The sequence below is a fragment of the Pseudorca crassidens genome, chromosome 8 (genome assembly GCF_039906515.1).
Source record: "Pseudorca crassidens isolate mPseCra1 chromosome 8, mPseCra1.hap1, whole genome shotgun sequence".
NCBI classification, from domain to species: Eukaryota; Metazoa; Chordata; class Mammalia; order Artiodactyla; family Delphinidae; genus Pseudorca; species Pseudorca crassidens.
The window spans coordinates 63,539,973-63,557,293 of NC_090303.1; the positions used below are offsets into that span (position 1 = coordinate 63,539,973).

The 17,321-nt window shown below is 34.2% G+C and overlaps 1 protein-coding gene across 3 annotated transcripts in view; it reads left to right on the plus strand.

Annotated features, from left to right (window-relative positions):
• Positions 1–17,321, plus strand: part of BBS9 (Bardet-Biedl syndrome 9) — a 442,846-nt gene that overhangs the window by 93,030 nt on the left and 332,495 nt on the right. For all 3 annotated transcript variants that reach the window (XM_067746666.1, XM_067746668.1, XM_067746667.1), the window contains 2 exons: positions 5,953–6,127; positions 13,156–13,240. In XM_067746666.1, the coding sequence (XP_067602767.1) occupies positions 5,953–6,127; positions 13,156–13,240 (260 nt within the window). The remainder of the gene's footprint in view (positions 1–5,952; positions 6,128–13,155; positions 13,241–17,321) is intronic.

Here is a 17,321-nt window from a genome sequence, read left to right on the forward strand (position 1 = left end):
AAAATTTTTTCATTGCCTTTGAAAATGAAAAATACTAATTTCCAAAGTTCTTTCAAAATGATTTTGGTAGGTCCTTTGTCAGTTTGTTCCTAGATCTTTCAAATAGTATTTCAAATCACAATGCTTATTTTTCTGTCATCATGGTTATGATTAATGAGATAAACATCCAGATTTTAAATTCTGATGAAATCTCCACCCTTCCTAGTTATTTCAACTTTAAAAGATATTTTTTTCCCTGTATTATTTAGACATAATTTTTGAGGGAACATCACTTAGCTATTGTCATCTTTTCAATCTGTTGCTTTTACATTTCATACCCTGTTGGTAGAACTTGATCCATTGCATTGGATCAAATCTAATTGCCTCTGTATCTTTTTCTAATATGTTCTTTTTCTCTCGCAGAAATTTCCTCTGCTTTTACCTTTGATCTCTTTTCATTCTACTTATCCTTCTCAGTCTAGGTATCCTTCTCAACTGAGAGGTAGGATACATCCTACCTCTACCATGAAACCTTTCCCAGGAAGTTCACTGTAATGAGGCTCTTTGATTTTCTATAGTGCTTAGTCGTTTCACATCATTTAGATTTTATATGTTAACTTATGTTATTTTAAAAAAATGGATCCAGTGCAGTAAAATGGAGTCAGATTCTGACTTGAGTACTAGCTGTCATTTTTTAATTCTTTGACATTAGACAAATTATTTAAGCTCTGTGGGTTTCAGTCTTCTCGTGTAAAATGGGACTATTGTTATTAAAGATTATAGCTATATGCTACATAAGTGTTTAGCACAAAGGCGGGAATATAACAGGTGCTCAGTCAGTGGCAGTAGTAGTTATTTGCTGTTGTTCTATATTTCTTACAGCTCCTAATATAATACTGAGCATGTGGTAAAGACTCTTTGAGTGTATGGTTCATGGCTAGGTCATTTAAATAGCTCCTGAAATCCCATCGCTTTTATGAAGTCTTCCTGTTGGCTCTGTTCTATTAGAACTACAAAACTTTCATGGCTTCTCTGGACTGTTCTTTCTGTTCTCATTATCAGTAAGGGGAGCCTTTGGTATGTATTCTGAAGTGGCTTCCAATACAGTGATTTGAAGGATTTATTTATTTATTTTTGAGTAATGTTTTGGATTGATCCCTACATTTTTCTAATCGTCAGTGGCTAGGATTGTAATAAATAAAGCATTTTTCATGTACTTAAAATGCAGTATGTGCATTGCATATAATAAAGTCTCAGCCAATCTGAGCTGCAGGTGAATAAAGTATTTTGCCTAGCTTACTTCAGCTCAACAGACATTTATTAATGTGTCTCCTATGTGCCAGGCATTTTCTAATTGTTGGATTTACAAAGATGAATAAGATATACCTTCTTGCCATTGAGTTTAAGCTAGGGATAATGAGAGACACAAAAACAGATAATTTCAATCAGTGATTAGTTGTAAGATGAAGGTAAGGATGGGGCTCTGTGGGATCACAGATGGAGGGTAATTGAAGGGAAAGAGAAGATTTCTGGGAAGACATGAGCTTCAGTCTGTGATGCCTCTCAGAGGACAAATGGGTTGATGCACTTGATTCAGGGACAGAGAGCCAACTCAGCTTCAATATTTATGAGAATTTATTGCCTATAAAGTCCATGGATAGGTTTGGCTCCAAGTGCAGCTTGATGCACTGGCTTAAACAGTGTCTTCCATGGCCCTCTCTTAACTACACCCTTGTAAAAGCCTAATGGCTTCTGTGATTCCAGACCTTATCCTCCTCACATATTACTCCCCAGGGGGAAGAGTAAGTTTTTCTTTAGTTTCAGCTCAGTTTAGGGATTTAGTTTCTTTCATTGGCTGTAAATTATAACCATCCCTTAACTAATCACTGTGACTAGTGGGATACTAATTAGTTTATGTAAGTCAGGGCCTACCTACTCTCAAGCTTAGAATGAAGTCAGTCTCATTCAAGCCTCATGGCTAAAGATGGGAGGAGAGGGCAATGGATGACCAGGAGGCATCCAGCAAATGTTCACTATCCCAGGGGAAGAAAAGTGTAAGAAGTTTTTTGGAAAGGAAATAACATAAACAAAAGCAAGGAAGTATGCACCATTACAATGTATGTGGGAAACAGCAAGTAGTTAAATATTAATACAACATTTAGTATGAGACTTAGAAAATAATTATAAAATAATAATGCGATGCAGTATTTAACACCTGCTGGATCTAGTTTCCGTACATTACTTAATTTAATTCTCACAACAGCTAAGTTAGGTACACCATCTTGCAGATAAGGAAACTTGAGCCCAAATTCACAGCTAATAATTGGTTGAACTAGACTCAAACTCAGATTATCTGACTCTAGAGGCAGCCCATGTGGGGTTATATCTCCCCTATATTGCTAGAGTTTCAGGAAATAAGACTTCATATATCATGCTAAGGAGCCAAGTGTTCTCTGGGGCTCAAGTTTTCTTCAAGCTCTAGCTCTTTGTCATACCATGCGAAAGCAGTAGTTCTCAAACTTTAGCATGCATCCAATAGCCTCTAGGGCTTGTTAAAACCTAGACTTGGGCCCTATCATCATAGTTTCTGATTCCATAGGTATAGAGTGGGACCCTAGGATTTTCATTTCTAAGAATTTCCTAGACAATGCTGATGCTGGTGGTCTGGGAACCACACTTTGAGGACAACTTCTTTAAGGTCTTTGGGAGACTGGAAGATTTGTGGTTCAGAGATATTCAACATATTGAAGTGAACTCAAATGTTATTGTACTTCTGCTTGGAAGTATACATGCCTTGACCTCACATTCTTTAATAATACAGAGAGTATATTTTGGTTACAGTAATATCCTCCCCCATAGGTCAAGGTCATTGCATGTGTTTCATTGATTGGATTTCTTCTGTCTCTGATTCTTAACTTATTAAGATTAGATTTATTGCTCTCCTCCTAAGTCCTGCTCAATTTACTAGTGCTCAGTTCCCTCCTTGGTGGTTAAAAAAGTGTATTTGTATACTAAAGGAATATATTTGAACACTTTATTTTATTTGTTTACATTTTTATTGTGAAAAAATTTAAATATCAGAACAAGTAACATGAATGTCCATTTTTCCACCATTTAGAGTCAACAGTTGTAAATGTATATACATGTATACACACACTGGTTTTTTTTTTGGTGAACCATTTGAAAGTAAGTTACAGATCTTATGCCACTTCACTCATAACTATTGCAGAACATATTTCCTGATAAGAACATTCTCATATGTAATCACAATACCATAATTACACTTAAGAAAATTAAAAATAATTTCCTAATGTTATCTAGCATGCAGTCACATTCCAATTTCCCCAGTTGTCCCAATGTCTTCTATATCTGATTGTTTTTTGGTATCAGGATCCAATCAAGTGAAATTAAATTTTAAGAGTCAGTAAAGCTGGATGGATCTTTATGCTCAGATAAGTTCTGTGTTATTTAAGATATAAGTTTCATTGCTTTAATAAAGACCAAACTTAATTAAAGAAGATGTTTATTTCTGTCAGATTTAACCACCTGGAGATAAAGTGGTCCAGGACTGGTTGGCAGCTCTGTTGTTCTCAATATGTGGCTTCTATCTTTGAGGCCAAGATAGCTGTTCCAGCCCTACCATCATGCTGGGAAGAGGGGAAGGGAGTGCATACTCAGTCCTTTTAAGGGTAAGTCTGGGTGTTGCACATATCACCCTGCTCCCATCTCATTGGCGAGAAAGTACTCATATGATGTATCTGTCACAGAGGCCTGGAGATATAGGCTTTATTCTAACTGGATGGCCATGAGTCTAGTGATAATTCAAGTACCAAAAGAAAGAATGGCTCTTAGGGGGAGCCGTTAGCATCTCGGCCACAAGTTTGTTTTTGCAAATGACTGAACTATGCTAAACTGTATTAAATCCATTTAATAGCTACTAGTACATTATAATATGACATTTCTCTTTTTGACATATATAGGGCTAGTAATTGCTTCTAAGCTGAGCCCTGTTATTCTTTTTTGAATTATTTGATATATATTTTATAGATTTCCTGTTGTCTTCTTTTTTGTTGGGGCATAGCTGTCACTGCTCACAGCTATCAGTGTTTTCATACCTTTTCTAATTTGCTATTTTCTTTTCTCTGGGCTGGGGAAGCAGGTAATGATAACCATTATAATGATGCTATGATTTATTGTGTTTTATGTGTGCTACACAGTGTTAGAGACTATTAAATCTTATCTCTAACTTTGGAGCTCTTAGGCAAATATACTCATTTTATAAACGAGGAGGCTGAAGCTCCTGGAATATCAGTAACTTGTTTATGAGAACTGCAACTGTTCGAACCATAATTAAAATAAGAATCGATGCCCTGAGTGAGACCTGGGAATCCTACCTGTAAAAAGTTTGCATGATTTTCATTACAAAGACTTTGCAGCATCTATTTTGACTATTTAGAGGCATATTTATACTTTTTCATTTTTGCTTGGTACAGACAGGAGGATTGCTATATAGTTAAATTCTGGATAGATGAGGTACTCTTTGTCTGAATATATCTCTGTGAATACACTTGTACGCATGTATATACATACAACATCCATACAAACTCATATCTTGTTTTATGAAAACTTTAATAAGCATAGTAGATAAAGAACAGATTTAAAAAGCTTAAAACAATGACTGAAAAACCTACTCTGCCTTATAAAAGAATTTGAGCTTTGAGGGGATACTCTTCAAAACAGCATTAACATGAACAATCCCTTTCTCTCTAGCGATCCCAGAGTGGTTCAGATGTGTATTTTGTGAATATATGCTAAGACAATATTCAACCTGAAACATCTCTGAGACTATTTAAAGTTGTTAAATGTATTGAATCAATTAAGATGGGATAGAGTATGTTGCAGTAATAAGCACCCCAAAGGTCTCAGTTTGTTTTCTTTTTAAAAAAACTCCTTTGGCAGCATATTTTCATTTTTAAAAATTGCCCTTATATCCATACTCAGATACAATAATAAGACTACCATCCATTTCTATGCAAGTTAATTTCTTTTTGAGCAAAGTATTCTTTAAATTTCAAAATTTAGGGTTAACTGTATTGGCACTGATATCCAAGGTAAAATAAAATAGTTACTACACGACTTACTGTATATGGTAAGTATGGGTTAGAGATGACAAATTAATTAGAAGATTGACCTTTTGTTTATTCTCTTAATGAGTAGCTTAATTTTTCTTTGACATAGTTCTTCCCTATATAATAGATTATAGGATACACTAATCACACTAGCAGAACATGAAAAGTTATAGCCACTAGATCTTTCTCAGATTAGGGATACTATATTGTACCATAGAAATCATCATCATTATCATCATCTCAGTATATTTTAAGAACTGTGAATTTTGTAGTTAATGTTTACAGACTAATAGTAGAAGACACTTCAAAATCAATCGATAGTTTAGGGCAATCAGTGACTAGTGTTATTCGGTATTAGTCATTTTCTCTCCCAACAGTGCTCAACACTGTGATTTGTATAAAACTGGTGCTTAATACATGTCTATGGATTTGGTCTGCTGTGTTTGACTGATGGCCAAGTCATTTGAAAGTATGGGGCTGACATACTATGAAGAAGAGAAGGCATCGTGTAGAACCGTTTATATTTCTGATTTTGGAAAAAATGATATCTTGCACAGTCAGGATTGTTCTCAGGTATTCTCTTGAGCTACGGATTTTAGCTCAAATAAATGAAAATAAATGTATTTAAAACTATAGACATATTATGAATAATGAAAAAATTGGGAAACGTGTAGATAGTGATATACAATAATCTTATAGCTTCATCAGTTTGAGATTTAAAATTTAAACTGCCCATTTTGTCCCTTGGGGAAAAAGTTAACTGACATATTTGTGGTGAATAGTGATAAAATCATTACATTCATAAAAAGAATAAGTTACCTAATTTCCTCTAATTCTTCTTTAGGTCGCGATTTAATTTGTATCCAGTCTATGGATGGAATGCTGATGGTGTTTGAGCAGGAGAGCTATGCTTTTGGGAGATTTCTCCCTGGTTCTCTTTTACCTGGCCCTCTTGCTTACAGTTCCCGTACAGATTCCTTCATTACTGTTTCATCCTGCCGACAAGTGGAAAGTTACAAGTAAGTTTGGATCTTGAATCTTTGGAATCATGGTTTTTTATGTGTATGCTGCTGATAATTTCTTATCCACAAAGAGCTTGAATATTGCAAATGAAAAAGAAGTGGTTTCTCTGATAAAATGTAATTGTGGTAACTTAGAGGATATCATTTACATATCATAAAACATTTGAAAGGCAGTATAGTGCACAGATTGAGATGAAGGATTTGGAGAGAGGCACACCTGGATTGGAGTCCTGATTTTGCTACTCACAGCTGTTTGATGGTCAGTGTCCTTATCCTGAATGTAAAGGAGGTAATAACATCTATTTCGACAAATTTGTTAAAAGAATTAAGTGTATGTCAAGTTACCACCCCATAGAAAATGCTCAATAATTATTGCGATTGTTCCTTGAATTATAAATAATAAAACACAGTCTGAGTGAAAAAAAGCCAGGTACAAATACATATATAGAATTATTTTATAACAAAAAAAGAATGTATATGACATAGGAAGAATACTGGCAAGAAATACAAGTGTGTTTATGAATGTTTTTAAAAGAACAGCTTACAGAAGTGAAGTATGAAAATAACCCTATGAAAACAGCTTATACTTTTTGCTAGAAATTCATATTGATTTTGGTGAATTGTGTTTCAGAGAGACCGTTTTCTTCTCTACCAGCTAAATTTCAATAAAAATTATGGTTTTGAGTTTTTGGAGGCTGTGTTTTTTATTGGAAGGGAGAATGGGAAAAAAAGTAGAAATCCATTCTGGGAAAAGAAATAGACTTGGAGAATTATAATATTTTAAGTAACTTTATTGTTGTTATCTTACTGATGGCAGCATTTAGAACTTTAAACATCTAAGCAACTCTTCATTATAGCCTTTCAGTATTATTTTTGGCCACATGATTTTTCCCAAGGCAGGAAGAAAATATAAATTCATCAGGCAACAGATGTAAATTTTTGCCTTCAAGTTTTATTATTGTGTATATTGCAAGTTAATGTAGTTTTCTCTTAATAAGTGACAATCTACATTCTGAGAATTATTGTTGAGGCATTGAGGATTTAAAACTCTGAAAATAAGCGAATGTTTGTGACTAAGCAGAAGTTAACTGATGGAGGTAGTGTATCATTATGTTATATTCATCCTACAACTCCTATGGCACTTGTCCAAAGGAGATGAGTGAGTTGTGGCATTGCTACTGATAATAAATAAAATATCATAATTATTATGAGAAGCTGGGAAAAATACCTGTATAATTCATTCAATCCTGCCAAAACTTAAGCAATATTGAGAAGATCTGCTTTTCACCTTTCCACCTAGTTCTTGCCAAGTAGGGTGATACTAGCAGTGTTTCACTGGGGTCATGATACAAAGATGTGAATGTTCCATGACTTACTCTTTGAAATATGGGAATAGGAATTAATTTGGTAATAACTCCAGGAGTGATTGGATGAGAAAACAATGTGTAGGTTTCCTTAACGTGAAGGTTTAATCTCACAGAAACTCATACTGTTTTAACTGTGGTAATTCTCCAACATACTGATCTATTAAATTCATCTCCATCTAAGACTAAAAAAGTGCACACTTTATTTATTATGTGGATCTTTTAAAATGGTAAAAATGCATGGGATATGTGATTATTGTGAAATGATGACAATCAAGAGGGTTTATAACATTGAGTAGTATGTTGTATTTATATATACTTTCAACTTTAATAGATTAAATGCTAATCACAGGTGTAATTTAGGATGGGAGAAAGCAGGAAAACTGTAAGTTTGGTTTTTGGAGCCTTCATTAAATCTATTTATAATCAGTTAATAGAAAAGGCTTTTAAGACATAATTCATTTTCATTTTTGATATTGATGTTTAATTACTTTAAAAACAGATCAATTATGTTCAAATAGGAACTAGAGAAGGCTATGAGTCTCCAACTTTGGTGTGCATAAGAATCATCTGAGCATCCTTTTATGAAATGCACATTTGCACGTTCTTAATCCCCAACCCCTTAGATTTTGATTTAGTAGGTTTGGGGAAAAGACCCAGAAATCATCACAAATACACACCCCAGGTGATTCTAATTCAGGACATACTTTGCATGTTGTTTTTCTTTTGAAGTGAGAGGTTTTTTTTTTTTTTTTTTGGTAGAGGAGGGGCTTTGGGCCATTCCCTTGGCCACATTTGTACAAACTTTGGATCATCTTTTATTCTCTTTTTCTTTCCTTTGCTTGTCAGAATTATATAGTCAGTAAATCGTGACCTTTCTATCTTTTTTTTTTTCTCTTATTCAGCCCTTGCTTCCCATTCCCACTGGCATTCAGACCTTTATCTTTTCACTTGGATTTCTGTTTGTTTGTTTGTTTTTTTTAACCTCTAATGTGGACTTTGAAGGGCCTTTCTCATAGCTATTCTTTTAAAACACCTCTTTAAGCCAGAATAATTTTTGTTGTCCATTAAAAAGTCTAAATCTTCTCATATGACATTCAGTGCTCTTTATGCTCCAGTCCCATTTTACCTCTGTTAAGTGAACTTTCAGATTTGGAAGGAACTTTTAAAATTAACTGGTTTAAATATCCTCCTTTTTTTAACCTCCTAGATATATTATTGCCCAACACACTGATTTTTGCCCAATATCATATTTGCTTTCTGTATTGTGCTAAAATGTTCCAGAGTATGTCTTACATTATCAGGTTCCTGAGAGCAGAATCTGTTTTAAATACCTGTTCACTAAAGGAGTAATTCAGTTCATTGGTTCAGTCATTCATTCAGCAAACATTTTTCAAGAGGCTTCTCTGTGCCACACACTGTGCAAAGCACTAGAGATGCAAAGCCAGGTAAGACCTGTCTCTTGTCCTCCAGCAGTATGCCAGCAAGTGGGGAGGTAGCAAGTCAATCAGCTACTTCAGTTCATTGTGATACTGGCTATGGCAGCACTGTGCACAGGAAACTGAGAAGCCTAGAGGTGATACCTTTAAATAAGAGTTGAATGTAAGGAGGCTCCCGGAAGAAGTATACTTGCCAGGAGTTTTATCTTTCTCCCCTGTTTGCTATACACTTTCCCCTGTACCCCTACAGTGGCTCCTAATATTAATACATTGCTAAGTAGACAATAGTCTTTAAATCAGTATTTTAAAATCTGTTTGTTGAATTTAATGGATAGTATTTTGCAAAGAGGATTGTGTTCTTCACCAGCCTTAGGCTCTTGCCAAACTGAAATATTTGGTGTTATTCATACATATTCAGAGCTTCTCTCTTTCTCTCTCCTCTTTTGCTCATGCTGTACTCTGTATGAAATGCTCTTCCTTCCTTTTCTGTGAATGAAAATCAGGTCTGGAAGCCTCCCTGCTCCCCATTCAGATCTTGCCTGACGTAGCTGTCAGTAACAACTCCTTCTTCTCAATTCACAGAGTAATTTTTCACTGCTTTCCATAAGCACTATTCATGCTTTCACTGATACGACATTTACTTGTTTTTCTCCTTGACTAGGCTAAATGTTCCTTGATAGCAGGGATTTTGTATCCCCTGAAGTGCCTAGCATTGTACCTTGCTGAAAGTAGATGTTTAACAAGATCTTAATGAAGGAATGAAAAGTTTATGAGGAAACCTTCTATTTTGTTATTGGCATCTTCCAATGAAAATGATTCTCCCAGGCATAATCAAGAATGCTTTAACTATAGCTGGAATGAATGTGGTAATGCTCTGTATCCAGAGCCTCCAATTCTAGTAGAGTTCTGCAGGTTAAGTATCAAAGTTCCCAAATCTCCTGGTACGCTTTGAGGTGACAACTATTTTTCATTTGAAAATAAATGATTTTGGAGGGTTTACTTTTGTGTTCGGTGACACCTCAATCCATATTTTAGTTACTTGCTGCTGTTTTTACGATGTGATACAGAGGAGCACTAAATTATACGGTTGAGTTTGTCATTGGTACTCCACAGGACCTGTTAAGCGTTTGTGGCTATTGGTTCAAAAAGTACCACTGTTCACCTGGACTTGCTGTATCTGTGATTAGTGCCCTTTCTGTTCTGAAAAACACATGTGACACTCTTTCATTAAATCTTTTTACATTGGACCTGATTATTCTTTCAGCAGTTCCAACAAGGGAATTTTATTCTTTAGCTTATATCACGGAACACTTGAGCGATAAGAAAAAAAAATCCAAGTGTTTTCTTTATTTCAGAAATTCCAAGTCTGCTTGGAATTGTTTGGTTTTGGAAACAGATTTCCATGTACATTATTGGTCACAGTTAAGAGAATTTAAGGAAGAATCATAAAATAAATGCTGTTGTAAGTTTGTCATCATCTAAATTTACTGTCAGTTACGTTTAGTAATAAAATACTCTTCTGAGTTGTCTTCTGGGAAGAGAATTGGTCTGGATTTAGAAATCAGGAGTCAATTTTGGCTGTGTCTGTGCCTGCTGTTTTGATGTTAATGAGGCCACTTTAGGGGTTCACTTATGCCTCACATGAAATAATAACTCTTTTTAGTTATATAAGAAGCTTCAAACAGCTCAAAATCTTTGGATATAGCAACAATCTCATTAATACCCATATCATCCTCTGGTAGGTTGGTGTCTGCAGGAAATGAATGGTCTATGTAATTAATTGCCCAAGGTTAGATCCATTTGCAGGACCAGCTCTGGACTGATGTTCCAGTCACTAGTGCATACTAATTTCTGTTACCATGAACCAGAGAGAGTAAAGCAATCTTATTTGGAGGTTGGACTATGAGGTCTAATTTTTTGGGGAGTTAGGGATTTTGAAGGTCAGTCTCAGATGGTGTTGAGATATTTGCTGCAGCTACCTATGGGATTTTTTAGCATGATTTTACAAGGCCGAGATCTTCAGCCTCCTACCCTTTCTTGTCTCATTTCCCATGACTCATTCCTCTCCGCCATGCATCTCTCCTAAACTCCTGCCATGGCCTTTCATGTCTCTTTTACTGCTGCATGCCTTTGCATGTGCTGTTTGCTTTGCCATAATGCCTTTTACCTCTTTAACAGCATGATGAGTTTTCACTCATTTTTCAAAACCTAGCTTTCTCCTCCTGAACTGATACCAAGAACATATATATTTCCTCCACCCCAATTACCTGTTCCTGCGATCATATTCCCTTGGTACTTATATGCATACCTTCTATTAGCACAGGGCACTCTGAGTTACACTTATTTGTTTGTATATGAATCTTCACAACTACTTTGGAAGGTCCTGGTGGATATAGGTCATGTAGTAGTTTTCCCCCTTGTTAATGCTTATATGAGATCCCTACTATATGTTTATTGAATGAATGAACTTTATATACATTAAGCTTTCTTATTAACTGTAATTTTCATGAATGCATTGCAAAATCGATCTTAATTCATAGTCATTCTGCATTCACTGAAAATTGGAGACTTTTTACAAATTAAGTATTGCTGATTGAGATAGAAGGCTTTAAGAGTTGGTATATGGGCTTCCCTGGTGGCGCAGTGGTTGAGAGTCCGCCTGCCGATGCAGGGGACACGGGTTCGTGCCCCGGTCCGGGAGGATCCCACATGCCGCCGAGCGGCTAGGCCCATGAGCCATGGCCGCTGAGCCTGCGCATCTGGAGCCTGTGCTCCACAACGGGAGAGGCCACAACAGTGAGAGGCCCGCGTACTGCAAAAAAAAAAAAGAGTTGGTGTATGACATTTGAATACCAGTGTAAATTTCGGTACTTGTTTAGATATTCTGCATTGCCTTTATTTATTCAGGTCCCTGATGTTTACACTATCAGACATCTTTCTTTAGACAATATGAGATGTCTGAATATATCTACCTACTAATTTTCCTCTTAGCTATCAAAGAGCAATGTAAGAAGTTTTGATTCAATAAGAGGGAAAGGCTTAATTATTTGTTGAGATGTTTTTGTTAACCTTCTAATACCTTTTCTCTGCTAAGTGTTACCTTTTGGAGAGCCTTCCCTATCTCCTCTATGTAACTAGATATGCACCAACAATAAAAGTAAGAAACTTCAAAAAAAAAAAAAGAGGGAAAGGAATCTATAAGCCTAAAATTTCTTCATTTTGAGTAGGATTATTACTCTAACAATACACCATAAATTAATGTGAGTAAGGGAATTTAAACTTTATTGTCTGAATCATTTCTAAATTGAATGATATTTATAAATTGTTTTTAAGAATGATTTGAGCTAAATGTTACTATTTTTTAATTTTTAACTTTTAAAAAATTTATTTTATTGAAGTATAATTGATTTACAATGTTGTGTTAAATGTTACTATTGAAATAAAAGCTTTAAAATACTTATAGAAAGTTATAATGTCCATTATTGAGAACTTATTACATACCAGATAAATTACTATGTGATTTATCTCTATGTATATATAAATCTGTATCTGTCTATGTGTTTGTCAGTCTGTTAATCAATAATTGGGCACCTAGTGTATACCAGATACTGTACTAGGCACTAAATTATTTTTTAATTCTTTTAACAATGCTTCAGTTTGAGATTATTATTCCATTTTATAGATAAGACAGAGTGATTAATTAAAAAAAATTTTCTCAACTAGTTAATGCTTTAGCTGGGAATTAAACTCAGGTGTTCTGGGGTCCATAAATTATCTATTAATAATTTCTACTATTTCTACTACTACTTTTTTTGGGGGTTTGCAACAAGTCGTCTGGTTGCTTTGCATTATTTGTATTTTTTTCTATTTTATGTTTTGGTGCTGGATCTTTCTTGAGTATTGTTTTTGTCACATAAACTTCTAATGGAAATGCTTTGATATGTGGCAGAGCTATTTTTCCAACATTGAATTTTGGGACATATGGTTATAATTTCTTTACCATTGCAGGTTTACATAGTCTTAAGCCACAGTATCATTCAGTATGAATTCATTACTAAATTTTACAATTTTTAAAATCAAGGGGAAGGTTATTCGTAAGGTTTGTAGATAATGTGCATTTAAAAATTTTAGCTATACCGAGATTATGTGTTTTTAAAGTTTAAAATAATTTACACTTTTTAACTATAAAGTCACTTACAATTATTCCATATCTTTTAAACAGATACCAAGTACTTGCTTTTGCAACGGATGCAGATAAAAGACAAGAGACTGAACAGCAAAAACTTGGTTCTGGAAAAAGACTAGTTGTAAGGCCTTTTAAAAATATATGAAAATTTTAGTAATGTTATATCTAATTATAGATGTTCATTTAGAATAAGAATTCCTGGGAATAAAAATTTAAAAAACATATATTTTAGCCATTTCTCTTTTCCGTGTTAAAGTTATGTCAATGATCAAAGAATTTATTTGCCTATTATCGAGCAATGGAGATACATGCCTAGTCATGGTCGTAATATAGCAGATTATAGAGTTGTACCACTAGAATGATAGATATCCAGATGTGGTCACTTTTAACTGAAGTGATTATAAACTAACAAAATAAAAATAGAAAAATTAAAAATTCCTTTAATAGGCAAAAAAGTTGCTACTAATAGGCATGTGATGAAATATATAAGTAAAAGATGAAAAAATGTTCGCAGTCTACAAAGATAAAGTTAGCTCAAAGACAAACGTGGACATTTGATAACTTGAAAAAGTAGTTTGAAGAAAATTGTTTGAATTTTATTGTTTCTGGTCTTTAATCCACTCTGAGTATATTTTTCTATAAGGTGTGGCAAAATGTTCTAATCTCATTCTTTCACATGTAGCTGCTCAGTTTTCCCAGCACCACTTACTGAAGAGACTGTCTTTTCTCCATGGTATATTCTTGTCTCTTTTGTCATAGATTAATTGACCATAGGTGTGTGGGTTTATATCTGGGCTCTCTATTCTGTTCCATTGATCTATGTGTCTGTTTTTGTGCCAGTACCACGCTGTTTTGATTACAACAGCTTTGTAGTGTAGTCTGAACTCAGGGACTTACTTCCAGCTTTGTTCTTTTTCTCAGGATTTCTTTGGCAATTCAGAGTCTTTTGTAGTTCCATATAAATTTTAGGATTATTTGTTCTAGTTCTGTGAAATATATCATGGGCATTTTAATAGGGATTACATTAAATCTGTAGATTGCTTTGGGTAGTATGGACATTTTAACAATATTAATTCTTCTAATCCAAGAACATAGGATATCTTTCTATTTCTTTGTATCATTTTCAAATTCCTTCATCGACGTTTTATAGTTTTTAGAGCACAGGTCTTTAACCTCCTTGGTTAAGTTTATTCCTAGGTATTTTATTCTTCTTGATGAGATTTTAAACAAGATTGTTTTCTTGCTTTCTCTTTCTGATAGTTCATTATTTATAGGAAAACAACAGACTGTCTGTATTGATCTTGTATTCTGCAACTTTCTGAATTCATTTATTAGTTCCAATAGTTTTTTGGTGGAGACTTTAGGGTTTTCTATATATAAAATACCATGTCATCTGCAAAGAGTGATAGTTTTACTTCTTCCCTTTCAATTTGGATACATTTTATCTCTTTTTCTTGTTGGATTGCTGTGGCTAGGGCTTCCAACTATGTTAAACAAGTGTGAGAGTGGGCATCCTTGTTTCGTTCCTGATTTTAGCAGAAATGCTTTTGGGTTTTCATCATTGAGTATGATGTTAGCTATGGGTTTGTCATAAATGGCCTTTATTATGTTGAGATATGCTCTCTCTATACCATCTTTGATGAGAGTTTTTATCATGAGTAGATGTGGAATTTTGTCAAATGCCTTTTCTGTGTCTATTGAGAGGATCATGTGATTTTTATCTTTCCTTTTGTTAATGTGGTGTATCACATTGATTGATTTGCAAATATTGAACCATCCTTGCATCCCTGGAATAAATCCAACTTGATCATGGTGTATGATTCTATTTATATGTTGTAGGATTCAGTTTGCTAATATTTCATTGAGGATTTTTGCATCTATATTCATTAAAAGTTTTAACCTGTAATTTTCCTTTTGTGTAGTGTTTTTGTCTGGTTTTGGTATCAAGGTAAAGGTGGCCTCATAGTATGGATTTGGGAGTTTACGGTCCTCTTTAATTTCTTGGAAAAGTTTGAGAAAGATAGGTAAAATTCTTCTTTATATTTTTGGTAGAATTCCCCTGTGAACCTGTCTGGTCTTGGACTTTTGTTTGCTGGAAATTTTTTTTAAATTGCAAATTCAATTTCACTGCTAGCGATCCATTTATGCAGATTGTCTATTTCTTCCTGATTCAATCTTGTCAGGTTGTATGTTTCTAGAAATTTGTCCATTTCTTCTAGGTTGTCCAATTTGTTGACATATAGCTGTAGTATTCTCTTATGATTTTTTGTATCTTGTGGTATTGGTTGTTATTTCTCCTCTTTCATTTCTTATTTTGTTTATTTGGGTCCTCTCTTTTCTTCTTGGTGAGCCTGGCTAAAGGTTTATCAATTTTGTTTATCTTTTCAAAAAAGTAGCTCTTGCTTTCATTGATCTTCTCTCTTATATTTTTTGTCTCTATTTTATTTATTTCCTCTCTGATCTTTATTGTTTCCTTCCTTATGCTGACTCTGGGCTTTGTTTGTTCTTCTTTTTCTAATTGCTTTAGATGGTAGGTTAGGTTGTGTATTTGAGATTTATCTTGTTTCTTGAGGTGGGCCTGTGTCTATAAACTTCCCTCTCAGAATGGCTTTTGCTGCATTGCATAGATTTTGGAAAGTTGTGTTTCCATTTTCATTTGTTTTGAGGTATTTTCTGATTTCCTCTTTGATTTCCTCATTGACCAATTGGTTTTTTAGTAGTATGTTGTTTAACTTCCACGTTTGTGCTTTTCCCATTTTTCTTTCGGTAATTGATTTCTAGTTTCATACTATTGTGTTTGGAAAAAATGCTTGGTATAATTTCTATCCTCTTAAATTTGCTGATACTTGTTTTGTGGCCCAGCATGTGATGTGTTCTGGAGACTGTTCCATGTACACTTGAAAAGAATGTGTATTCTGCTGGTTTTGGATGGAATGCCCTGTAGGTATTTATTAAGTCCGACTGGTTTATTGTGTCATTTAAGACCACTGTTGTGTTGCTGATTTTCTGTCTTGATGATCTGTCCATTGATGTAAGTGGGGTTTTAAAGTCTTCTACTATTATTGTATTCTTGTCAATTTTCCCCTTTATGTCTGTTACTATTTGCTTTATATATTTAGGTGCTCCTGTACTGGGTGCATATATGTTAATGATTGTAATATCCTCTTCTTGTATTGATCCTTTTATAATGATATAGTGATATTATTATATGATATCATGTATTATATTATTATGATATTATAATGATATAATGCACTTCTTTGTCTTTTGTTATAGGCTTTGTTTTAAAGTCCATTTTGTCTGATATGAATGTTGCTATCCTTGCTGTCTTGTCGTTTCTGTTTGCATGAATGAAATATCTTTCTCCATCTCCTCACTTTTAGTCTGTGTGTGTCTTTGGCTCTGAAGTGAGTCTCTTGTAAGCAGCATACAGATGGGTCTTGTTTTTTTAATCCAATCAGACACCCTATGTCTTAAAAAATATTTTTTATTGAGGTATAGTTGATTTACACCCTATGTCTTTTGATTGGAGCATTTAGTCCACTGATATTTAAAAAAAATATTGATAGGTATGTACTTATTGCCATTTTATTACTTGTTTTCCAGTTGTTTTTGTAGCTCTTCTCTGTTAATTTCTTCTTCTTTTTGTTTCTTCTCCATGGTTTGATGATTTTCTTTAGTGGTATGCTTGTGTTCCTTTCTCTCTAATTTTTGTGTATCTGTTGTAGGTTTTTGATTTGTGGTTACCATGGGTTTCATATATGTTGACCTACAACTGTATCTACTTGTTTTAAACTGGTGGTCATTTAAGTTCAAACGCATTCTAAAGATCTACATTTTTTATTCCCCTCCCCCCATATTTTGTGTTTTTGATGTTATATTTTACGCCTTCATGTTTATCCCTTAACTGTTTATTATAGTTATAGTTGCTTTTATAAGTTTTTTGTCTTTTAATCTTCATAGTAGCTTATTTAAGTGGTTGATCCTCAGTCCTTACTAAATATTTGTCTTTCTTAGTGGGATTTTCCCTTTCCTGTAGATTTTTACTTCTTTCCCACTTAGAGAAGATGTTCTAGCATTTCTTTTAGGGTAGATTTAGTATTGATTGATGAATGCTTTTAATTTTTGCTTGTCTGAGAAGCTCTTTATCTCTCTTTCAATTATAATTGATAATCTTGCTTGGTGGAGTATCCTAGGTTGCA